Below are 26,288 nucleotides of genomic sequence, written 5' to 3'. Positions count from 1 at the left end.
GTTGCCGTCAACACCACTTCACCCCAAAAAGATTTATCTAGCCTTGCACCATTTACCATGGCACGAGCCTTTTCAGTAAATTGTTCTGATCATTCATTCTGATACTCCATTTAATTGTGGTATATATGGTACAGTTAAGTGGTAACTTATTCCTTTCTGAACGCAGAACTTACGATATCATTAGATAAATACTCCCTACCGTTGTCAATGTATAGATTAACAACTTTAAGATTAAAGTGTGTTTCACTTACACATCCGATTTATGTTTTATTAAATAAGTGACGCAATAATGGGTAAATTGATCCACAAAAATTACTTAGTAATTTTAATCATTATCGGACCACAGACATCAGAATGAATAACATAAAGAGGTCTATTTATATGCTCTTTAATTTTATATTTAAAAAATCGTAATCTGGCATGCTTTCCATTCAAACAAGCTTCACATATATCCTCAGAATGATTAAAATTATCAGGTAGACGATTATCATTAAATAAATTCTTTCCTTTTATTTCTAACATTTTCCCTTTACTTATATGTCCCAACCTCTCGTGCCATACTTTATATAAATCTGTATTTTTCGAATTAAATTCAATAACTGGCATATTGTACGCACCTGTGTTTTCAGCAATCGTGACACCGTTTTTGGTCAATAATTTATTCATTTTCGTCGAATACTACTCCAGCCTCTTGTATTATAATTTATTTGTTTAAATTTTGTAGGTATTATTGTTTTTATAGTTATTGTTAAAATTTGTTTTAGCCTCAGCCTGCATGACCTTTCTACTAGTGTTGTTATTAGCGTTTTTAATTTTTACTTCATGGTCTAGTAAACGGTTGTTTACAAACGCGAGCGTTATATTTTCCTCAGAAAGTGTCTCTATTGCTGTAACTACCCCGTCATATGATCCTGGCAATGTGAGCAGCATTTCGTCCATTTTAGCCCCCGACGCTAAAAGTTCGCCAACTAGTTCATCAAAAATAATAAAGTGGTTCACTAGTGCCATCTCACTCTTGAGTTTAAGCGCCAACAACCGTTTGCGCACAGATAACTGCGACGCAATACTTTTTCGTTCATACACGGAATCCAGACTTCTGAAAATTTCGCGTGCTGTGTTGTCGCTCGTTGCGAAATTCAAGAAGGAGTCGCTCAAATGCTCTATCAATATGTTGTTAGCGCTCCTCTCTGCCTTAACTCAACTTTCATATATTTCATCAGGAGTCTCACGAACGGAGACTGGGCCCATAACCTGTTGTAATCCTTTAGCACCAAGTCAAATAACACAGTGAGATTGGTTTTATATTTTAATTATTATTTTATGAGTTTTTAATAACACACTCCACATGCACAGGAATCGTGAAAAAAAGGAAGAGACAAATCCAAATGTGACCATATTATAGGTCTGATCAAAATACTAAATTCAGTGTTGTGTAATGTTATTTTTGATAATAGAATAGGAAACAAAATTTCATAGCAGATGCTTCTTCTAAAGTTAAAATAAGAGCTATCAACCAGGAACAAGATTTATACACTAGCTTCATGAACAATGAAGAAAAAGATTCCCTTGACACAAGAACCGAACATTTTGACTTGTTAGTTCCGACAATTCATAGTGCAGAAGAAGATGGTTCACTTGGAATACCAATTACAGAGCGCCCTCTTAATTTTAGAAAAAACTTGTGGAAGAACCTCCGCTATACTATTTGAAAATACAAACGACTTTGTAATATTTCAAAATCAATATATAAAATAGTGTGGTAGGCGTTTATCAACTCTTTATTCTCACACGTTTTAATGCTACCACTCGCTCACATTCCAAGTTTTAGAATGACCTCTCGGAGAGATCCTCTTACAGTTCATGTTACTTAACATAGGTTTAACATAACTTTTAACATAAGTATCGTATATTGGTGTTGTATAATTATTTGCATTGTGTAAGTATCGGTATAATAATATATGTGTGTTAGTGTGTGTATGAGCCTACTACAATTCGGCCATCCTGTAATACGGATCCCCTGATCCTGCTTTCTTTTGTAAACAATTTTGACAAATTACTCTTATATCTATCTTATACTAAGACAGTATTTAGTTACATGTAGTTTCTTCATTTATTTTCGCGATTTCCTATCCAGGGTCTTATGTTTTGAGCACTCCATACACCCATGTATGGATTTCGAGACACTTGAAAACCTTCAACATCCTTTAGTAGGAACCTGTCATTGCGAAGCACCTTAGCAATTGTATATGGGCCTTTGTTTTTTGGGATCAACTTCCTAGCAACTCCCGCAGTGTTGTCAAAATTGTTTACCATTACATAATCTCTTTTCGTGTAATCCTTTGGCGTTTTCTTTGTCTAATCATAATATGTTTCATTGTATTCCTGCGCTTGTTTTTGTTTCTCCATTGCCAGTTTTCGAATCTCGTCCAAATTCTCTACTTGAGCTGTGTTGTTAATTTCTTTTAACTTATCCTTAAGTTCATCAATAATCGGACCTCTCTGATCTACACCAAACATCATTTTGCTAGGACTTTGTCTTATACTGCTGTGTACAGTGTTATTAAGTGCATGTTCAACTTGCTCGATTACATTATCCCAATGTACATTATTTTTAGGATCCATTAATTTGGCTATCATGAACCCTATGCTCCTGTTTATGCGTTCCACTTGTCCATTTGCTTGTGGAGAACCTGTCGCTGTTTTCAAATGTTTGATGTTTGTTTCTGTTAAAAATTCACTAAATTCATTAGATGTAAAACAACTGCCTCTATCTGAAACTATACATTTTGGTTTGCTATACGCCCTAAAATAATCGGACAAAGCTTTTATTACTTCTTTTGTGCTTGTGGTCTTTGTTGTATAAAGTCTAATGAATTTCGTAAAACCATCTATGATTAGGAAAATGTTTTTGTTTGCTCTTCCTGCTGCCACTGGTCCGTAATGATCGATGTGCAACAAATCAAACGGCCTGTCCTTTGGGGATACTGTGTAAGAAGCCTTCTGATTTTCCAGTACTTGGAGAGAATGCTACGCATTTTAAATAATTCTCAATGTGATTCTTGATTTTTTCCTTAATATTTTTAAACCAATAACTCTTTGAAATTGCATCTATCATCTTGTGTCTACCAACGTGACCAAGTTCATTATGATATTTATGCAAGACGTGACGTTCCATGTCCTCAGGGACAAAAAATAGTAAACGATCGTCATTTGTTTTTCTGTAAACAACGCCGTTTCTCATTTCGAAATGTTTGAGTTGAATTCATTCTACTTCTTCCTTAATTTTCTGTATATTGATATCTTTTGATTGACAGATTAAAAGATTGTCCTCAAAACTAGTGGTTTCTACTATTGAATATAACATCTGCTCCGGATCTATGAATCAGTTCATAATCATAATTCTGCAGTTCAAGTGCCCATCGGGCGATTCTAGGATTTAGTTCGAACCTGTTTAATGTCAGAGTTAAGGAATTGGAGTCGGTTATTATCTTAAAATGTTTACCATGAAGATAGATTCGAAATCTACGCAGGGCATAGATGATAGCTAGGGTTTCCAGCTCGAAACTGTGGTATTTTGCCTAAGTCTCTGTAATTCGCTTTGAAAAGTAGAATACGGGATGGAGTTTTCCACCTCCCTTCCTTTGCATTAAAACCGCACCGAAACCCATAGCGCTTGTATCGCAATGTAATTCAACCTCATCTTTATGATTATATATGGCTAAAACAGGTGATTCTATTAGTTTTTTTTTTAGGTTCAAAAAACAGTCTAGTTCTCTTTCTGGAAAGAAAATTCCTTGTCTTTCCTTAAAGTGTCATAAAGTGGCTTAGCTAATGTGGAGAAATCTTTTATAAACCTTCTAAAAAAGGAACATAGTCCTAAAAAGCTTTGTACGTTATGTACTTTTTCGGGAATTGGGAAGTTTTTAATTGCATCAATCCCTCTGTCGTCTGCTCTGATTCCTTCTTTGGTAATAAAAAATCCTAGGTACTTTATGTTGGATTGCGTAAACTCGCATTTGTCCATACGAAGCTCTAACTAATTGTTAACTATTCTTATTAAAACTTCTTTTAAAGTGCTTAAATGTTCTTCCACATCTTTGCTTGCTATCATAATATTAATCATGTATATGAAAACTATATTTTCCCGTATCAAATCCGCAAAAATTGTATTTACAAAGCGTTGGAATACTGCTGATGCATTTTTTATGCCCATAGGCATCCTTAAAAATTCAAATTGTCCTAATGGAGTGACAAACGAAGTATATTTTACTGACTCATCGCTAACAAATACGTAAAAGTAACCATTTTTGAAGACGAGCTTTGAAAATACACTTTTATTTACTAATTTGTCTAAAGGTCATCTATTAAAGGCAACGGATAATTGTCCTTTATTAAAACTTTGTTCAATTTTCGATAGTCTATACATAAACGCAAGTCTCCTGTTTTTTTTCTTTACCAGTACAATGGGAGAAGCATATTCTGAATCACTGTTTCTTATTATCCCTTTGTCTAAATATTCGTCTAATAATATTTGAAGCTGATCCTTTTCAGTAAAAGAAAGTCGCCTTGGTGAACAACTGAAGGGTTTGGATTTGTCTAAACTAATTTTCATTTCGCATCTTATCAAAGGAGTATCTGGTCTTTTAGCGTTAGCATAATATTCTTCAAACATTTTAACAAATTTACATTTCGTTTCAAAGCTTACATCGCACCCACAGTTGTAGTCTACAAACTGATCAACAGCCACGTTGATATCTAACATATCTCTTTCAAAACTGTTTTCAAAATTTTCTGTTTTCTCACCTCGAGGCATCTCTCTGTAAAATTGACTGTCTTTTAAATGCGATTTGCATGTTTTCATTTGCCTGTATGTTGACTCGTTTCTAATAGTTTGCTTATCTCTTTGTTGCTCATTAATATTCTCATTTTCCAGTTGAACATCGTAAACAATCTCTCGTAAACTTTTTTTTCGGTACTACTTGTCTTTTCTAGCAAACTTCTCTCAATAGTTGCCTCTTCTAATAGTTTTTCCGTAAAGTTGGATTTTCCAATGATCGTTCATTAAAATATTCATTTCCTGTCAATTTTTCATTAATCGATTCATTTCCGGTAAATTTTTCGTTAATATTTGCATTTTTTAACCATTTTTCATTAATAAATTCATTTTCTAAAAACTTTGGATTTACAGCTGTATTTCGTAACAATTTTTCATTAACAGTTTCGTTTTCTAAAAATTTCTCATTAATAGTTTCGTTTCCTGACAGTTTTTCATTAACAGTTGCCTTTCCTAACAGTTTTTCATTAACAGTTGCCTTTTCTAACAGGTTTTCATTAACGATTGCCTTTCCTCACAGTTTTTCATTTTTACAAAATTTTTCGCCAGCCTTTTTATTTTCTAAAGTTTTTTCCCTAACAGTCTCGCTAAAATTCTCGTTGGAATCGCAGTTGGCTTCTGCGGTAGTTGCTAGTTGTTGATCCTTTTTCCCAGGTGGTAGGTTTGAGCCAGGGGCATCTACTTTTAATATGTCATTAATATTTCCATAAGTTTCAAGGGTGTCGAGATTCATGCTCAAACCATAAATATTCATAAAGTCCCTTCCCAGGACTGCGTCGTGCCTCATAGATTCATTTGCTACAACAATCATAGTTGCAGTTCCTGCAGCGCAAGTTGTTGATCTGCGTCGCTTCCAACGTCGACTTCTTCGGTGCGTATGTTCCGGGTTGTTGTGAAAGACGTATGTTGGCAAATGCTAGCAGCATCTGCTCCGGATTTGCGAACCTTTGGATACGGGCTTGATCACGAAAACTCGCAGATGGGATTCCTTCGATGAGTTGTTCGAGCAGTTCCTCAGTGTCCATGTTGATGGCTTGGGACATCATTTTTTTATCCTCGAAATACATTGTGAATCTCTCATCCTTTTGCCATTTCTGTTGCTCGAATTTGCGGCGACGCTCTGATTTGGACGCCGTGTTCCCAAATGCTATGATTAGTTGTTCGCACAGTCGTTCAAAAGAATCTAGTATTCGGGATGGGTTGGCGTGCAGCCAACGCTGAGAATTACCTTTTAATTTGGTAACGAGTAGCATTCTTAGGCAGTCACTATCTAAGTTGTAGATTTGGCCTATGTTCTTAAGATGATCTACCCTGTTGCGTGCACAAATGTTTCCGTCGAAGTCGATGGCAGCTTCTTTGGCAAACGAGAGTGAAGCTGCTGATCCAGCCCTGGACGATGGAACTCCCTGTGTGTCATTCCGTGCACCTTCCGCGTTGCCACCTAATCCGTTTCCTATAGCGATAGAAGATGGATTGCTGGCGTTGCCATCCGATGAATCTACAATTGGCTGTTCGCGCGCAACGTGTGTCTCTGCCTGTTGTTGTTGTTGTTGGATGGTGCCGCAAGTTGTCTTTCGGTCCGTAGTGATGATAAGCACCGATAGCCGCAATATTAGAAATCAGCAAAGAATGGTCCGATCTTAATAAATAATAAAGCAATCAATAAGTATCGCTTTTATAAGAGTTTTAGAATGTCACTTGTTGTTGTTGTTTAGCGTGTACAAATTCAACCCATTTCAGATCTTTATAAAATCCTATGCATGGCCAATTTGTGTAGAAAAATTCTTATTGGAGCTTTTGTAAGTGAAATTAATATATGCAAGGTTATTATGACAACAGGAAAGAAAGCAAACCTCGGCAAGCTATGCAGCTATTGCAAAAATTAAATATTCGAATTATATGCGTATATGTTTAAAAACATTAAACCTCTTAAATTGATCTATGAGATCAACTATTCGATCGTTCCTATGGCAGCTATATGACATCGTTTTCCGATTTGAACATTTTGTGTCCGAAAGAATTTTAAAATAAGTTTAAAAATAGATAGATTAGAAAGTTTTTTTGTAAATTTTTTTAAAATTAAATTAAAAAATATTTTAAAATAAGAATAAGCCTGTGATAGTAGAACATATATTACTTTGCAAATTTCTGCTGGATTTAGTATACCCTTTAAAAGGATGTAAACAAATTTTTTTCTGATCAGGGGACAGAACTTTGTTCTTCGGCTTTTGCAATATACAAGTCCTGCACATGATGCTGTTGTGCTTTAGTAAAAAAAAAAGATTCTAGATCTCATGTACAAATTAAAACCAAAAAAAAATCACAAAAATTAAAAATACGAAAATTGTTAAAAATAAATGTATGAAGGCCATTAAAAAAACACCGGTAAATTGATTTTTTTTACAAAAGCCTCAAAATCTTGTTTGCTGAATATCTTTTGAACATTATATTGTGACCCAAAAGTAAGGTTAATTTGTTTGTAAAAAATCTTTATTTATTCTTCTAAATCAATGTCATCACTTTCAAACTAATCCCCTCCCGTTTAAAAAAAACATTTATGCCAACGTTATTTGGGAACAATTGGGGAAATATATGAAAAAAGTATAACTTCGCTGTTTTTAATTGATTTGAATATACTTAAATACAAATTAATGGTTAATTGTTGCAGAATTACGGTTGCAGAATTATTTTATTAAAATCGGACAACGATATCATATAATGTTTGAATGCTGATTGTTTTAAGAAATATTTAATTTTCGGAATAGCTGCAAGGGTAAATAAACTTCGGCTTGCTAAATATCCTTTTGATATTCCGATCGAAAAATTTTACATTGATAAAATTAAACTTGAAATATAGTTGCGGTGCGGTCTTTACAAATTATATATATATTGGGTTTCTACAAATACTGATTTTATCATATATTTGTTGACAATTAGAAAGACCCAAGCCAGAGTGAAAATCTGGAGGAATAAAGCAAGAAAATTAAACAAGACCCGCGAAAGTATCCCGTGACCGTTTAAAACCTAGATCCAGCGCAAAAATAAAAAAAAAACTAGATAATGTTTAAAAACAACAAAAAAACTTAAAATTTTTAAAAATTGTATTATGTAAAATTGTTTATTTTTTAAAATATTTTCATTACTTTATCCAGTTTTTTATGTATAACAAATAAATAAATAAGTACTAACATTAAAACTTTACCCTATTCATGGAATGCTTTTGGTCAGGTGCAACGAATTTCTGATTTTGTATGTAATGTTTTTTAGTCCCACATCGCGAAACTTTTGATTAAGCTCCTTCGGCATTTCGGAAACAGCTATAAAAAAGAGACAACATATTTAAAAAAAAACTCCAGAATTCTCACTTCCCGCAAATTGACAAATTTTTCCCGCATTGGCAGTCTTGTCTTCATGTGGCCCTCTTCATCAAAAGAGTCGAACAGAAACTTGGGTTATACCCAACCCATCATCAAATCAAGTCCAGTATTATGCGGAACCCTCGAGAATCTCAAAATTTGCTCACGAGGTCATCACTACGAACCTGGACAGAAATAAAGGAACCCTAATTGGAGAGAATAATACCCAAACAACAATTTCCCAATTGCTGATATTTACAAAACAACATATAATGAAAATTTACGAATATTTGTCGATGTCCTAGAATTAAAATCATATACCATTTGTAACAAATTACATCTAGATGGTAATTTAAATAACAGTTATATTTTCACCGAAGCAGTGAACACAGCTACAAAGGATACTATTTGAAAAGAATTACTAGACAGAATATTTTTGTCAGTTTGTTCCCAAAGTAAATTAAGACACGTTGCTCAAGAACTAGGAATTTACGAAAACTATAATCACAATATAAAGCAAATTCAAAATTATCAAAATAAGACATTTTTTACACGGGTCAAATGTGTTCTAGTTTTAACAATTAGCCCACATTTATGGCGAACCAAAACTTAAGTAGTCAATCGATTCAGAACTTGATGTTAACATAAATATGAATCATTCATATCCACACAAAATCAAATTTATTTTAGAAACTAAGCTAGATAGAAACGAAAGATGTCAATAACAGGTTTCAGACAACAAGACAGGTTTCAACAACAAGAAAACATATCAAGTTATAAAAGAAAACGTATGTATGATTTAGGTCAATAAAAAAAGTAGAACCGATGGGATACTATAAAATGTTTTCAAATAGGAGTCTCGGTCGATCAATTCCGCAATTAGCTTACGAATAAATAATAAAGATTAGTTTTACTACTATTAGTTTAATGAGGCCGTAAATACCAATCCTTGGCATAAAACAACCGGGCTTGGACACCATCTGGGCCACTTCCCCGCGTTTCGACCACGACCGTTGGCGTAAGTGACGCATTTTTTAACGCCAGTCACACTCCGCTTCAGAAACGGGTCGATTATGTTGCAATCCACCAACGATTCCCATGCGTCGATACGGTAAAAGATGTTTTTCTGCGTCAATTTGTGAGGTACACATAAATATATGGGTGCTTCTTTGAGAATCCAAGCTTTTTCAAGTGGTTTACACGGTTTAATGACTCATGACCAGCCCTTGGCTAAATTCAGCGATTTGGTCGCCATTTTTGGAGCATCTTTGATCACCTCTACACCAGAATGAAAACGCTGAATCTATCGATGTGCGGTAGAAATGTAAACTGTACCGGAAATTTTATTGGCGGCTTGAGATGCATTTTTGTTTTTGTCGTAGTACTGCTGTAAAATATGCCGGATTTTCTCTTTAATTTGCTCCATGCTTGCGACGCTATAACTCGCGAACGACTGAAGCAAACAACAAACAGCGCACTTGCAGCGACACCTAGCGAAAATACCGCAAGGCTTTTTTGACACCCTTATAGAATCTAAAAATATATGCAACAAATTAAAAATTATGAATTACAAGTGATCTATAAGTTTGACAAAAAATATAAATTGACGTTAGGTGCTGTTTTGTCCCATGATCAAAACCCCATTTGTTTTTCCTGTCGCACCCTGAACGAACACGAAATTAATTATTCAGCTATTGAAAACGAGTTTTTATGATTTCCGTTCATTGACCTTTAGCCTGGCTCCACAATGTGAAAGAGCCAAATATGAAAATGCAGAGTTGAAAATAAGATTAAACTATTATGATTCTAAAATTTAAGCATATAAAACGAATACAAAATTTCGCAGCAGACGCTCCTTGTAAAGTTAAAATAAGAGCTAGCAACCAGGAACAAGATTTATACACATACTTCATGAACAATGAAGAAATAGATTCCGTTGACACAAGAACCGAACATTTTGACTAGTTAGTTCCGACAATTCATAGTGCAGAAGAAGATGGTTCTCTTGGAATACCAATTACAGACCGCCCTCTTAATTTTAGAAAAAACTTGTGGAAGAACCTCGCTATACTGTTTAAAAATACAAACGACTTTAAATTTTTCAAAATCAATATATAAAAATAGTTTGACCAAATACTGAAGCTTAACTTTTAATGCTATAAAAAAACTTATATTAGAAAATCCAAAATCTTCTTAACGTTATCAATTTTTTAAATAAACTTAAAATATTGAAAATGGATCAAGCTGCTGCTATGATAAGCAGATCATTAGGCTTATGGCTAGAAAAAGAAAATCACTGTGTATGGCCGTCCAAGTAGTGACGATGGGAACCGGAAAGCGTGCGCAAGGAGACTACTATATACAGCCGCAATATTAGAAATCAGCAAAGAATGGTCCGATCTTAATAAATATTAAAGCAATCAATAGGTATCGCTTTTATAAGAGTTTAAGAATGTCACTTGTTGTTGTCGTTTAGCGTGTACAAATTCGACCCATTTCAGATCTTTATTAAATCTATGCAAGGCCAATTAAAATGTGAAAAATTCTTATTGGAGCTTTTGTAAGTGAAATTAATATATATGCAAGGGTATTATGACAACAGGAAAGAAAGCAAACCTCGGCAAGCTATGCAGCTTTTGCAAAAATTAAATATTCGAATTATATGGGTATATGTTTTAAAACATTAAACCTCTTAAATTGATCTATGAGATCAACTATTCGATCGTTCCTATGGCAGCTATATGATATCGTTTCCCGATTTAAATATTTTTTTGCCCGAAAGAATTAAAAAAAAGTTTAAAAATAGATATATTAGAAAGTTTTTTTGTAAACTTTTTTAAAATTAAATTAAAAAATATTCTATAATAAGAATAAGCCTGTGATATAGTAGAAGTTTAAAGAACTACAAAAAGTTTTAAGCAACAGCAACGTATACAAATTTTTTAAAATTTGTTTTCCCGATTTTTCCTGAAGGAGTTATTGGACATAGTTATCCAAATGTACTACCTGCTATAAAAATAATAACTTTTGAGAAAGATTCATGAAGATAGCATTAAAACTGAGAGACTAGTTTGCGTAGAAACGGACAAAGGGACGGCCGGACAGACAGACGGCCAGACAGACTCTCCTAGTGATGCTGATCAAGAACAGTAAGTACTTTGCAAATTTCTGCTGAAATTTGTATACCCTTTGAAAGGATGTAAACAAATTTTTTTCTGATCAGGGGACAGAACTTTGTTCTTCGGCATTTTCAATATACAAGTCCTGCACATGATGCTGTTGTACTTTAGTAATAAAAAAAAGATTCTAGATCTCCTGTACAAATTAAAACAAAAAAAAATAAATAAATAAATAAAAATAAGAAATAAAATATAATTTTAAATGTTTAAAAAAAATTTATACAGGCCATTAAAAAAACACTTGTAAATTAAGTAAAAATAAGTTAATTTATTTAAAGACTTTGCTTTTTTTGTTTTAGTTCTTCTAGATATGGTAATGGTAAAATATTTCACAGCCACTAATTTAATTCCAAACCCATTATCCTAATACATTATTATTTTGGATAAGCCTCAAAATCTTGTTTGCTGAATATCTTTTGAACATTATATTGTGGGCCAAAAGTAAGGTTAAATTGTTTGTAAAAAATCTTTATTTATGCTTCTAAATCAAAATAATTCCCTCCCGTTAAAAAACATTTATGCCAACGTTTTTTCCCTTTACGGTATAGCTATCATTTTTTTAATTTAAGAAAACTAATATTTAATCAAAAACTTTGCAAAAAAACGAGCAAGATATCTTAAACAAAATTTTGAAAAGTTGGCTGTTTTATTGGGAGTCAGACAACTTTGTCGTTAGTTTTTATATCCTTAACAAGAATGGAAGCAAACTTCGGCAAGCCGAAGCTCATATCCCCTTGCAGAAATTGCAAAAATTAACTATTCTTGAAAGCATTAAAATTATGATTGACTTGCGTGTATGTTTACATTAAAGGTATTTGAAGCTTATTTGATAGTTCCTTTGGCAGCTATATGATATCGATTTCCGAAACTTTCCCAAAAGTTGTCTTTCTATTGCAGGTAGTATATAAGTCGGAACGAGCCGGATCGGACGTCTATAGCATTTAGCTTCCATAGGAACAATCGGAAAAATAAATACAAAAAAATTATAACTTTGGTGTTTTTTAATTTTTTTTTTGTTCTTCGACATTTAGTAATGGTTTAATATTTCAGAATTATGATTTAAATTTTATCGAAATCGGACGACTATAGCATATAGCTCCCATAGGAACAATCGGAAAAATAAATGAAAAAAAATTATAACTTTTCTGTTTTTTAATTTTTTTTAGTTCTTCGAGATATAGTAATGGTTAAATATTTCAGAATTACGGTTTAAATTTCTTCCTTTAATAAACAAATGAAAAGTTGTTAAAAAAAAAGTGAGGGCCAATTTTTCAAAACAGTTCAAACAAATTGAGTTTTGAAACCATTGTAACTTTCGTAAAAGTTAAACTTTTTATTTTTAAAAATAAAAAAACTAGTACTAACACATGTTGAATTATGTATAGAAAATGTATACAAAATTTGTAAATAAATTTGCTGGTAGTTTGTCGCTAGGATGTTCACCGATTTCAGAAACGGCATTCGTGGAAAAATTTTCATAAAGTTTTGACTCGAACATTTTGATTAAATTGTTTAACTTTTTTTTTTATACCCGCTACTCGTAGAGTGTGTCGATGGACACACCAAAAAAAAAGTTTAAAATCGAACCATTATTTTAAAATTTATTAGCAGTCGAGTTATTTTATGAGGTCACTGCATTTTTTTAAAAACGGAGTTAACGCATGTAGAGCATTAACCAGCGGGTAACCAGATTGTTTTCACGGGGGATATTGTTTTTTAATTTTGTTAGCTGAGTAACGGTATCTAATAATCGGGGAACTCGACTACAGGTTTATTTTCTGTTTTAAATTGTATATTGTTATAATAATAAGATTAATGCCCAACCCCTTTGTACATGCGTTTTGTTTTATGGTGACCTTGTTGTTCTCCACCAGCTCCCTTATGTAATGGTAACAGAGATTCGTTTATGCTTTGTACGCTTGTAGTCAGATCACTGGCGCCTTGATAAAGATTGGACAACGTCCTTAAGCCTAAGCTTTAGGTGCCAGCTACATTCTCAGTATCGGATAGGGCTATATATTCCGATTTGGTCGTTAAAAACTTAGAGCTAAACCAACTAACGTTCGATATTTGCGTTCAGCGACTCCATTGTGTTCCGGCGTGTAGTGATATAAATGATGAAGACCGTCTTTATTTAAAAAATTATATCTAGAGTAAAAAAGCGATTTTTTTTTTAAATATATATTGTGGAGTTTTATTGGTAAAATCTTAATAGTTAGATTCCCAAATTTGAATTGATTTTACAATTGCTTGCAGCGAGAGGGGGTTGTCAGGTTGCATCTTTTGTTTATTGACTTTGGATTGCTGATTTTTGGGTGGTCAGATTTCAGCCTTTGTTTAAAAGTTTATAATAAAAATTTATATATATGTCTGCTGTCGTCGGTAAAGGCGTGCGAAATGTTTATAATAAGGGGACTGTTTTTAACAGGAGTGGGAAGTGTTTATGTCTATTTTTATTTCTGAATGATTTGAATAACTCTAATAGTAGACTCTGGGATGTTATGTTTGACAAATGAAGTAATGGGTATCTCGGGATATACAGGCTGGGTGTTAGGCTTGATGTCTAGATTATTTGGTAATACTTTATCACTTCAATCACTTGCATGCATTGGCATATTTATCTTTGTTATTTATGTATTTGTTACAACATCCTAGTGCTACAAGTTAAGCATTACTTGTTATTAAGGCACTAGACAGTGTAAAAAAAGAGGATTTATTTACATCTTCAAAAATACAAAAATAACATTAAAGTTACAGCATTTCGTCTAAATAGAAATGAATTGGGGGAAAAAGAATAAATATTCTTGAACTAGGATATTTAACGTTAACATTTATGTAAGGTTGTTAAAAATCTCCCTTCTGCCTTTTTGTGCTTTGAATTTCGAGGCTATGTACAAAGCGCCACTGTGCTCGTATCTGGCAGTACTATACATCATTAGATAGGTCTTGACATAACCTACAATATATTGCGTTCCACAAATTTAGACGGAGTTAACGTTTACAAAACAACATATAATGAAATTTTACGAATATTTGTCGATGTCCTAGAATTAATCATCTACTATTTGTAACAAATTACATATAGATGGTAATTTAAATAACAGTTATATGTTCACCGAAGAAGTGAACACAGCTAAAAAGGAGAATATTTGAAAAGAATTACCAGACAAAATATTTTTGTCAGTTTGTAGATTTGATATTAGTTCCCAAAGTAAATTAAGACATGTTGCTCAAGAACTAGGAATTTACGAAAACTACACAATATAAAGCAAATTCAAAATTATCAAAATAAGAAATTTTATACAAATGTTTTCTAGTTTTAACAATTAGCCCACATTTACGGCGAACCAAAACTTAAGTAGTCAATCGATTCAGAACTCGATGTTAACATAAATAAGAATCATTCACATCCACAGTTAAACAACCAATTCCAAATTGCGCTTCACCTTGTCGTAAGGGACGCATTTTTTAACGCCAGTCACACTCCGCTTCAGAAACGGGTCAATTTTGTTGCAATTCACCAACGATTCCAATGCGTCGATACGGCAAAAGATGTTTTTCTGCGTCAATTTGTGAGGCACACATAAATGTATGGGTGCTTCTTTGTGAATCCAAGCTTTTTCAAATGGTTTATACGGTTTAATGACTCATGTCCAGCTCTTGGCTTAATTCAGCGATTTGGTCGCAATTTTGGAGCATCTTTGATCACCTCTTCACCAGAACGAAAACGCTGAAACCATCGATATGCGGTGGAAATGTAAACTGTACCGGAAATTTTATTGGTGGCTTGAGATGCATTTTTGTTTTTGTCGTAGTACTGTTGTAAAATATGCCGGATTTTCTCTTCAATTTTCTCCATGCTTGCGACGCTATAACTCGCGAACGACTAAAGCAAACAACAAACAACGCGCTTTCAGCGAAAATACCACAAGACTTTCTTGACACCCTTATAGGATCTAAAATATATGCAACAAATTAAAAATTATGAATTACAAGTGATCCATAACTTTGACAAAAAATATAAATTGACGTTAGGTGCTGTTTTGTCCCAGGATCAAAACCCCATTTGTTTTTCCAGTCGCACCCTGAACGATTACGAAATTAAATTTTCAGCTATTGAAAACGAGTTTTATGATTTGCCATCATTGACCTTTAGCATGGCTCCACAATGTGAAAGAGCCAATTATGAAAATGCAGAGTTGGAAATAACTGTTGTAATCCTTTAGCACCAAGACAAATAACACAATGAGATTGGTTTTATATTTTAATTATTATATTATGAGCTTTTAATTACACACGCCACATGCTCAGGAATCGTAAAAAAAAGGAAGAAACAAATCCAATTGTGACCAGATTATAGATCTGATCAAAATACTAAATTCAGTGTTGGGTTATGTTATTTTTGATAATAGAATAGGGCCATTCAATACGCAATAGGTAATGGTTTCGTGAAGATGTCTGCCAGCTGATTTCCTGTAGGAATATACTCAATAGAAATAATATTATTCTCTATTCGCTTTCTGGAAAAATGATACTTTACATCAATATGTTTTGACCTCTTATGACAAGACGGATTGCTGGCTATGCTTATACATCCCTGGTTATCTTCAAACAATTTTATTGGCTTATCAAATCTAATGTAAATGCTTTCTAAGAGGGACTTAAGCCATAATGCTTCATTTACAGCTTCAAACAATGCCATGCATTCTGCTTCAGTGGATGAAGCTGCCTTAGAATTCTGTCTCTTTGTATTCCAACAAATTAAATTTGAATTAAACATTTTAAAAAGGTAACCAGATGTACTTCTTCTGTCATTCTCATTTCCACCCCAATCTGAGTCGACATAGCCAACAAATATGTGTTCGTAATTTATATTTTTCTTGAAAATAAACTTCAAATCAATGTTTCCTTTAAGATACCTTAAGACCCTTTTAAACATTGCCATAGCTCTATATTATTTGTATTAGTATATCTACTTAGGATATTCACAGCAGTAGCTATATCAGGACGTGTACCAAGCATTATGTACATTAAACTACCAATAAAATTTCGACAAGGAGCATCGTATTTGTAGTCTGCATTTAACTTTTCATAATCTAGTTTAGACGGAAGCGGAGTATTTAGCAGTCTTCCATATTAAACTTATTTAAAACTTTTTTAATTTACGCAGATTGGCTTAAGGATATCTGATATTGGCCAATTTCTATTTTCATTCCAATAAAGTAACGTATTTCAAATTTAAAATTGTTAAATACTTTTATATCTGATGTTGCCATTACTAAGTCATCCACATATAGTAAAATATAAATATTATTCTTGATATCGCCTCTATGAACATATATGCAAGGATCAACGGGTGAATTTTTAAATCTACATTCTTTTAATGCCTGCTCAAAAACTTCAAACAAGCAGCTAGATGCTAGATTGCTTTGTTCAATTTGCATACGTTTTCACGATTACAAATATTTCCTTAAGGAACTTTCATATATTTTTCCTCCTTCAGCGTACCATTGAGAAACGCAGTTTTAACCTCCATGCGATGTACTTTGAAATTATATTGATTTGCAATCGATAAAATAAAACGGAAACTAGAAATTCTAGCAACAGGAGCGAACGTTTCGTCGTAGTCTATTTGATATTTTTGTGTAAAACCGCGTGCAACTAGTCTTGATTTATATCTAATTGGATTTCCCATTTCATCATGCTTCAAAGTAAATACCGACGTATAAACTACAATGTTCTTATTTTCAGGACTTTTAACAATAGTCCATGTCTTATTTAATTCATGAGCAGAGAGTTCGACCTTGATAGCTTCGACCCATAAAAACTTATCTTTTCTACATTGTAATTCATAAAATGAATAAGGAACTTCATTAAAAACAGTGTGAGCATTCATTATAAAATTATTCAGACTTAGATCATCTTCACTATAAGATGTGTGGTCTATTTTTTCAATATTTCGATTCTTCTAGTTTTATCGTTAGCTTTATTACCAATTTCATTTGTTGAAATTTTTCTAGGCTGGTTTCCTTCCTTCTCATTCAGGACACTGTTATTATCGCTTTCCTTACTTTCGTTCAGGATCTCTTGTTCAAAACTCTCATTTTTAACATTTTTATTTACGTAATCATTACTTTCATTCAGGATCTTTAGTTCAAAATGTTTCATACTCTCATTCAGGAAATTTTCATTTACGTTATCCCTACTCTCATTCAGAAAATCTTGTTCAAAATATTCCATACTCTTTTTCTGGAAGTTTCATTCAACACCTTCCTTACTTTGATTCAGGTGCATTCTCTCCTTACTCTCCTTCAGGAATTCAATTTTCTTATAATTATCCTTACTATCATTCAGGATTTCAACTACGTATCTGGCAACCATAAATTTCCCATTTTCAATATCTATTATGCCACATTTCATAAGGCGTTGTTTCGCGATCTCCAAGTGCTCTGCTTGGAATCCTATTTATTAAATACGTTGCCGTCAACACCGCTTCACCCCAAAAAGATTTATCTAGCCTTGCACCATTTACCATGGCACGAGCCTTTTCAGTAAATTGTTCTGATCATTCATTCTGAAACTCCATTTAATTGTGGTGTAAATGGTATAGTTAAGTGGTAACTTATTCCTTTCTGAACGCAGAACTTACGATATCATTAGATAAATACTCCCTACCGTTGTCAATGTATAGATTAACAACTTTAAGATAAAAGTGTGTTTCACTTTCACATCCGATTTATGTTTTATTAAATAAGTGACGCAATAATGGGTAAATTGATCCACAAAAATTACTTAGTAATTTTAATCATCAATAGTTGTTGGTGTTATCGGACCACAGACATCAGAATGAATAACATAAAGAGGTCTATTTATATGCTCTTTAATTTTATATTTAAAAAATCGTAATCTGGCATGCTTTCCATTCAAACAAGCTTCACATATATCCTCAGAAGGATTAAAATTATCAAGTAGACGATTATCATTAAATAAATTCTTTTCTTTTATTTCTAACATTTTCCCTTTACTTATATGTCCCAACCTCTCGTGTCATAGTTTATATAAATCTGTATTTTTCGAATTAACTTTATATGCTTTAAATTCAATAACTGGCATATTGTACGCACCTGTGTTTTCAGCAATCGTGACACCGTTTTTGGTCAATAATTTATTAATTTTCGTCGAATACTACTGGTACTCCAGCCTCTTGTATTATAATTTGTTTGTTTAAATTTTGTAGGTATTATTGTTTTTATAGTTATTGTTAAAATTTGTTTTAGCCTCAGCCTGCATGACCTTTCTACTAGTGTTGTTATTAGCGTTTTTAATTTTTACTTCATGGTCTAGTAAACGGTTGTTTACAAACGCGAGCGTTATATTTTCCTCAGAAAGTGTCTCTATTGCTGTAACTACCCCGTCATATGATCCTGGCAATGTGAGCAGCATTTCGTCCATTTTAGCCCCCGACGCTAAAAGTTCGCCAACTAGTTCATCAAAAATAATAAAGTGGTTCACTAGTGCCATCTCACTCTTGAGTTTAAGCGCCAACAACCGTTTGCGCACAGATAACTGCGACGCAATACTTTTTCGTTCATACACGGAATCCAGACTTCTGAAAATTTCGCGTGCTGTGTTGTCGCTCGTTGCGAAATTCAAGAAGGAGTCGCTCAAATGCTCTATCAATATGTTGTTAGCGCTCCTCTCTGCCTTAACTCAACTTTCATATATTTCATCAGGAGTCTCACGAACGGAGACTGGGCCCATAACCTGTTGTAATCCTTTAGCACCAAGTCAAATAACACAGTGAGATTGGTTTTATATTTTAATTATTATTTTATGAGTTTTTAATAACACACTCCACATGCACAGGAATCGTGAAAAAAAGGAAGAGACAAATCCAAATGTGACCAGATTATAGGTCTGATCAAAATACTAAATTCAGTGTTGTGTAATGTTATTTTTGATAATAGAATAGAAAACAAAATTTCATAGCAGATGCTTCTTCTAAAGTTAAAATAAGAGCTAGCAACCAGGAACAAGATTTATACACTAGCTTCATGAACAATGAAGAAAAAGATTCCCTTGACACAAGAACCGAACATTTTGACTTGTTAGTTCCGACAATTCATAGTGCAGAAGAAGATGGTTCACTTGGAATACCAATTACAGAGCGCCCTCTTAATTTTAGAAAAAACTTGTGGAAGAACCTCCGCTATACTATTTGAAAATACAAACGACTTTGTAATATTTCAAAATCAATATATAAAAATAGTGTGGTAGGCGTTTATCAACTCTTTATTCTCACACGTTTTAATGCTACCACTCGCTCACATTCCAAGTTTTAGAATGACCTCTCGGAGAGATCCTCTTACAGTTCATGTTACTTAACATAGGTTTAACATAACTTTTAACATAAGTATCGTATATTGGTGTTGTATAATTATTTGCATTGTGTAAGTATCGGTATAATAATATATGTGTGTTAGTGTGTGTATGAGCCTACTACAATTCGGCCATCCTGTAATACGGATCCCCTGATCCTGCTTTCTTTTGTAAACAATTTTGACAAATTACTCTTATATCTATCTTATACTAAGACAGTATTTAGTTACATGTAGTTTCTTCATTTATTTTCGCGATTTCCTATCCAGGGTCTTATGTTTTGAGCACTCCATACACCCATGTATGGATTTCGAGACACTTGAAAACCTTCAACATCCTTTAGTAGGAACCTGTCATTGCGAAGCACCTTAGCAATTGTATATGGGCCTTTGTTTTTTGGGATCAACTTCCTAGCAACTCCCGCAGTGTTGTCAAAATTGTTTACCATTACATAATCTTCTTTCGTGTAATCCTTTGGCGTTTTCTTTGTCTAATCATAATATGTTTCATTGTATTCCTGCGCTTGTTTTTGTTTCTCCATTGCCAGTTTTCGAATCTCGTCCAAATTCTCTACTTGAGCTGTGTTGTTAATTTCTTTTAACTTATCCTTAATCATCAATAATCGGACCTCTCTGATCTACACCAAACATAATTTTGCTAGGAATTTGTCTTATACTGCTGTGTACAGTGTTATTAAGTGCATGTTCAACTTGCTCGATTACATTATCCCAATGTACATTATTTTTAGGCTCCATTAATTTGGCTATCATGGACCCTATGCTCCTGTTTATGCGTTCCACTTGTCCATTTGCTTGTGGAGAACCTGTCGCTGTTTTCAAATGTTTGATGTTTGTTTCTGTTAAAAATTCACTAAATTCATTAGATGTAAAACAACTGCCTCTATCTGAAACTATACATTTTGGTTTGCTATACGCCCTAAAATAATCGGACAAAGCTTTTATTACTTCTTTTGTGCTTGTGGTCTTTGTTGTATAAAGTCTAATGAATTTCGTAAAACCATCTATGATTAGGAAAATGTTTTTGTTTGCTCTTCCTGCTGCCACTGGTCCGTAATGATCGATGTGCAACAAATCAAACGGCCTGTCCTTTGGGGATACTGTGTAAGAAGCCTTCTGATTTTCCAGTACTTGGAGAGAATGCTACGCATTTTAAATAATTCTCAATGTGATTCTTGATTTTTTCCTTAATATTTTTAAACCAATAACTCTTTGAAATTGCATCTATCATCTTGTGTCTACCAACGTGACCAAGTTCATTATGATATTTATGCAAGACGTGACGTTCCATGTCCTCAGGGACAAAAAATAGTAAACGATCGTCATTTGTTTTTCTGTAAACAACGCCGTTTCTCATTTCGAAATGTTTGAGTTGAATTCATTCTACTTCTTCCTTAATTTTCTGTATATTGATATCTTTTGATTGACAGATTAAAAGATTGTCCTCAAAACTAGTGGTTTCTACTATTGAAATATAACATCTGCTCCGGATCTATGAATCAGTTCATAATCATAATTCTGCAGTTCAAGTGCCCATCGGGCGATTCTAGGATTTAGTTCGAATCTGTTTAATGTCAGAGTTAAGGAATTGGAGTCGGTTATTATCTTAAAATGTTTACCATGAAGATAGATTCGAAATCTACGCAGGGCATAGATGATAGCTAGGGTTTCCAGCTCGAAACTGTGGTATTTTGCCTAAGTCTCTGTAATTCGCTTTGAAAAGTAGATTACGGGATGGGGTTCTCCACCTCCCTTCCTTTGCATTAAAATCGCACCGAAACCCATAGCGCTTGTACCGCAATGTAATTCAACCTCATCTTTATGATTATATATGGCTAAAACAGGTGATTCTATTAGTTTTTTTTTTAGGTTCAAAAAAACAGTCTAGTTCTCTTTCTGGAAAGAAAATTCCTTGTCTTTCCTTAAAGTGTCATAAAGTGGCTTAGCTAATGTGGAGAAATTTTTTTTTCAAACCTTCTAAAAAAGGAACATAGTCCTAAAAAGCTTTGTACGTTATGTACTTTTTCGGGAATTGGGAAGTTTTTAATTGCATCAATCCCTCTGTCGTCTGCTCTGATTCCTTCTTTGGTAATAAAAAATCCTAGGTACTTTATGTTGGATTGTGTAAACTCGCATTTGTCCATACGAAGCTCTAACTAATTGTTAACTATTCTTATTAAAACTTCTTTTAAAGTGCTTAAATGTTCTTCCACATCTTTGCTTGCTATCATAATATCAATCATGTATATGATAACTTTATTTTCCCGTATCAAATCCGCAAAAAATTTTATTTACAAAGCGTTGGAATACTGCTGATGCATTTTTTATGCCCATAGGCATCCTTAAAAATTCAAATTGTCCTAATGGAGTGACAAACGAAGTATATTTTACTGACTCATCGCTAACGAATACGTAAAAGTAACCATTTTTGAAGACGAGCTTTGAAAATACACTTTTATTTACTAATTTGTCTAAAAGGTCATCTATTAAAGGCAACGGATAATTGTCCTTTATTAAAACTTTGTTCATTTTCGATAGTCTATACATAAACGCAAGTCTCCTGTTTTTCTTTACCAGTACAATGGGAGAAGCATATTCTGAATCACTGTTTCTTATTATCCCTTTGTCTAAATATTCGTCTAATAATATTTGAAGCTGATCCTTTTCAGTAAAAGAAAGTCGCCTTGGTGAACAACTGAAGGGTTTGGATTTGTCTAAACTAATTTTCATTTCGCATCTTATCAAAGGAGTATCTGGTCTTTTAGCGTTAGCATAATATTCTTCAAACATTTTAACAAATTTACATTTCGTTTCAAAGCTTACATCGCACCCACAGTTGTAGTCTACAAACTGATCAACAGCCACGTTGATATCTAACATATCTCTTTCAAAACTGTTTTCAAAATTTTCTGTTTTCTCACCTCGAGGCATCTCTCTGTAAAATTGACTGTCTTTTAAATGCGATTTGCATGTTTTCATTTGCCTGTATGTTGACTCGTTTCTAATAGTTTGCTTATCTCTTTGTTGCTCATTAATATTCTCATTTTCCAGTTGAACATCGTAAACAATCTCTCGTAAACTTTTTTTTCGGTACTACTTGTCTTTTCTAGCAAACTTCTCTCAATAGTTGCCTCTTCTAATAGTTTTTCCGTAAAAGTTGGATTTTCCAATGATCGTTCATTAAAATATTCATTTCCTGTCAATTTTTCATTAATCGATTCATTTCCGGTAAATTTTTCGTTAATATTTGCATTTTTTAACCATTTTTCATTAATAATTCATTTTCTAAAAACTTTGGATTTACAGCTGTATTTCGTAACAATTTTTCATTAACAGTTTCGTTTTCTAAAAATTTCTCATTAATAGTTTCGTTTCCTGACAGTTTTTCATTAACAGTTGCCTTTCCTAACAGTTTTTCATCAACGATGCCTTTCCTCACAGTTTTTCATTTTTACAAAATTTTTCGCCAGCCTTTTTATTTTCTAAAGTTTTTTCCCTAACAGTCTCGCTAAAATTCTCGTTGGAATCGCAGTGGCTTCTGCGGTAGTTGCTAGTTGTTGATCCTTTTTCCCAGGTGGTAGGTTTGAGCCAGGGGCATCTACTTTTAATATGTCATTAATATTTCCATAAGTTTCAAGGGTGTCGAGATTCATGCTCAAACCATAAATATTCATAAAGTCCCTTCCCAGGACTGCGTCGTGCCTCATAGATTCATTTGCTACAACAATCATATCAAATTTAATCTTTAATTTTTCTTTTAAAATGAAACATGAAGTTTTTCCAAAAATGTTAAGTTGGCTCTGGTTCAGCCCATGATAAACTTGGTTAACGTTACTTAATGATAATGCAGCTGGAATTCTGTATCGCGCTCCCTGAGTCTATGAGACATTCTGCAATAATACGTGAATTGAGATGGTGATCGAAAAAAATTAATACTTTCTTACATAGTTGTTGTCGCTGCTATTGTTGTTGCTGTTGCTGTTGTTGTAGGTGTTTCTCTTCCTCTGGCGGCATTCTCCCACAATATGGCCCAGTTCTCCGCATGCGAAACAAGATCCAGGTGCCCTTGCTGGCTTGCGGCATTCCTTGGCGAAATGGCCCTTCGAGTTGCAGTTCCTGCAGCGCAAGTTGTTGATCTGCGTCGCTTCCAATGTCGACTTCTTCGGTGCGTATGTTCCGGGTTGTTGTGAAAGACGTATGTTGGCAAATGCTAGCAGCATCTGCTCCGGATTTGCGAACCTTTGGATACGGGCTTGATCACGAAAACTCGCAGATGGGATTCCTTCGATGAGTTGTTCGAGCAGTTCCTCAGTGTCCATGTTGATGGCTTGGGACATCATTTTTTTATCCTCGAAATACATTGTGAATCTCTCGTCCTTTGCCATTTCTGTTGCTCGAATTTGCGGCGACGCTCTGATTTGGACGCCATGTTCCCAAATGCTATGATTAGTTGTTCGCACAGTCGTTCAAAAGAATCTAGTATTCGGGATGGGTTGGCGTGCAGCCAACGCTGAGAATTACCTTTTAATTTGGTAACGAGTAGCATTCTTAGGCAGTCACTATCTAAGTTGTAGATTTGGCCTATGTTCTTAAGATGATCTACCCTGTTGCGTGCACAACTGTTTCCGTCGAAGTCGATGGCAGCTTCTTTGGCAAACGAGAGTGAAGCTGCTGATCCAGCCCTGGACGATGGAACTCCCTGTGTGTCATTCCGTGCACCTTCCGCGTTGCCACCTAATCCGTTTCCTATAGCGATAGAAGATGGATTGCTGGCGTTGCCATCCGATGAATCTCCAATTGGCTGTTTGCGCGCAACGTGTGTCTCTGCCTGTTGTTGTTGTTGTTGGATGGTGCCGCAAGTTGTCTTTCGGTCCGTAGTGATGATAAGCACCGATAGCCGCAATTTTAGAAATCAGCAAAGAATGGTCCGATCTTAATAATAATAAAGCAATCAATAAGTATCGCTTTTATAAGAGTTTTAGAATGTCACTTGTTGTTGTTGTTTAGCGTGTACAAATTCAACCCATTTCGGATCTTTATAAAATCCTATGCATGGCCAATTTGTGTATGAAAAATTCTTATTGGAGCTTTTGTAAGTGAAATTAATATATATGCAAGGTTATTATGACAACAGGAAAGAAAGCAAACCTCGGCAAGCTATGCAGCTATTGCAAAAATTAAATATTCGAATTATATGCGTATATGTTTAAAAACATTAAAACCTCTTATAATGAGCTATGAGATCAACCATTCGATCGTTCCTATGGCAGCTATATGACATCGTTTCCGATTTGAACATTTTGTGTCCGAAAGAATTTTAAAATAAGTTTAAAAATAGATAGATTAGAAAGTTTTTTTGTAAATTTTTTTAAAATTAAATTAAAAATATTTTAAAATAAGAATAAGCCTGTGATAGTAGAACATATATTACTTTGCAAATTTCTGCTGGATTTAGTATACCCTTTAAAAGGATGTAAACAAATTTTTTTCTGATCAGGGGACAGAACTTTGTTCTTCGGCATTTGCAATATACAATATTATACAAATAAAAATAAGAAAATTGTTAAGAATAAATGTATGAAGGCCTTTAAAAAACACCGGTAAATTGATTTTTTTTACAAAAGCCTCAAAATCTTGTTTGCTGAATATCTTTTGAACATTATATTGTGACCCAAAAGTAAGGTTAATTTGTTTGTAAAAAATCTTTATTTATTCTTCTAAATCAATGTCATCACTTTCAAACTAGACCCCTCCCGTTTAAAAAAAACATTTATGCCAACGTTATTTGGGAACAATTGGGGAAATATATGAAAAAAGTATAACTTCGCTGTTTTTAATTGATTTGAATATACTTAAATACAAATTAATGGTTAATTGTTGCAGAATTACGGTTGCAGAATTATTTTATTAAAATCGGACAACAATATCATATAACTGCCTGTTTGAATGCTGATTGTTTTAAGAAATATTTAATTTTCGGAATAGCTGCAAGGGTAAATAAACTTCGGCTTGCTAAATATCCTTTTGATATTCCGATTATATCAGTAAGGTCTAGGAGTCAACCGACGATTTTTGTGCACTAATTCCTTCACTTCATTGACGTCTGGTGCGCTCGACCCTCTTTGAAGTCTTTTTACCATTTAAAAACATCCGCGAACATCCTAAACGTTTCCGCAGCCGAAATTTCATTTCGCAGCCAAAATTTGATGGCACCTTTCTGCTCAATTAAATTGAGTTGAATTAAATTCAACATTGTAAAAATCGGAATCGAAAATTCACTCTTGGTCGTTTGGTAAGAGCAAGCGTAAATATATTTCTGATAATGGCATTGACATTAAATTCGGCCCAGATCTCTTTAAAACAGTCCTGTCAACTCAAGAAAAAAAGAAAAATAGAAGTGAAAGAAGAAAAAGAAGAAAAAGTAATTGAAATTGAAAATTCACCTTACTTTTTGCCCACAGAAGTATTCTAAACGAGAAAGGATGACAAGTCTAAGTTTAAATACCCCTGCAGCTATTACAAA

General features: G+C 33.7%; 1 protein-coding gene across 1 annotated transcript; it reads right to left on the bottom strand.

Annotated features, from left to right (window-relative positions):
- Positions 1-23,643: 23,643 nt before the first annotated feature.
- Positions 23,644-24,126, bottom strand: LOC128266054 (zinc finger CCHC domain-containing protein 9-like). The gene is made up of 2 exons (XM_053002326.1): positions 23,710-24,126; positions 23,644-23,655 (listed from the first exon to the last, which is right to left on the bottom strand). Exons 1-2 carry the CDS (start codon positions 24,124-24,126, stop codon positions 23,644-23,646), a joined length of 429 nt encoding a protein of 142 aa, XP_052858286.1.
- Positions 24,127-26,288: the final 2,162 nt, after the last annotated feature.

This window comes from Drosophila gunungcola, unplaced genomic scaffold (genome assembly GCF_025200985.1).
Source record: "Drosophila gunungcola strain Sukarami unplaced genomic scaffold, Dgunungcola_SK_2 000250F, whole genome shotgun sequence".
Taxonomy (NCBI): domain Eukaryota; kingdom Metazoa; phylum Arthropoda; class Insecta; order Diptera; family Drosophilidae; genus Drosophila; species Drosophila gunungcola.
This window is presented reverse-complemented; position numbering and strand designations above follow the sequence as displayed.

What these genes read in the sequence shown, in the direction of transcription:
- LOC128266054 (XM_053002326.1), bottom strand. Translation starts at nt 24,126, where the DNA reads ATGTATTTCGAGGATAAAAAAATGATGTCCCAAGCCATCAACATGGAC.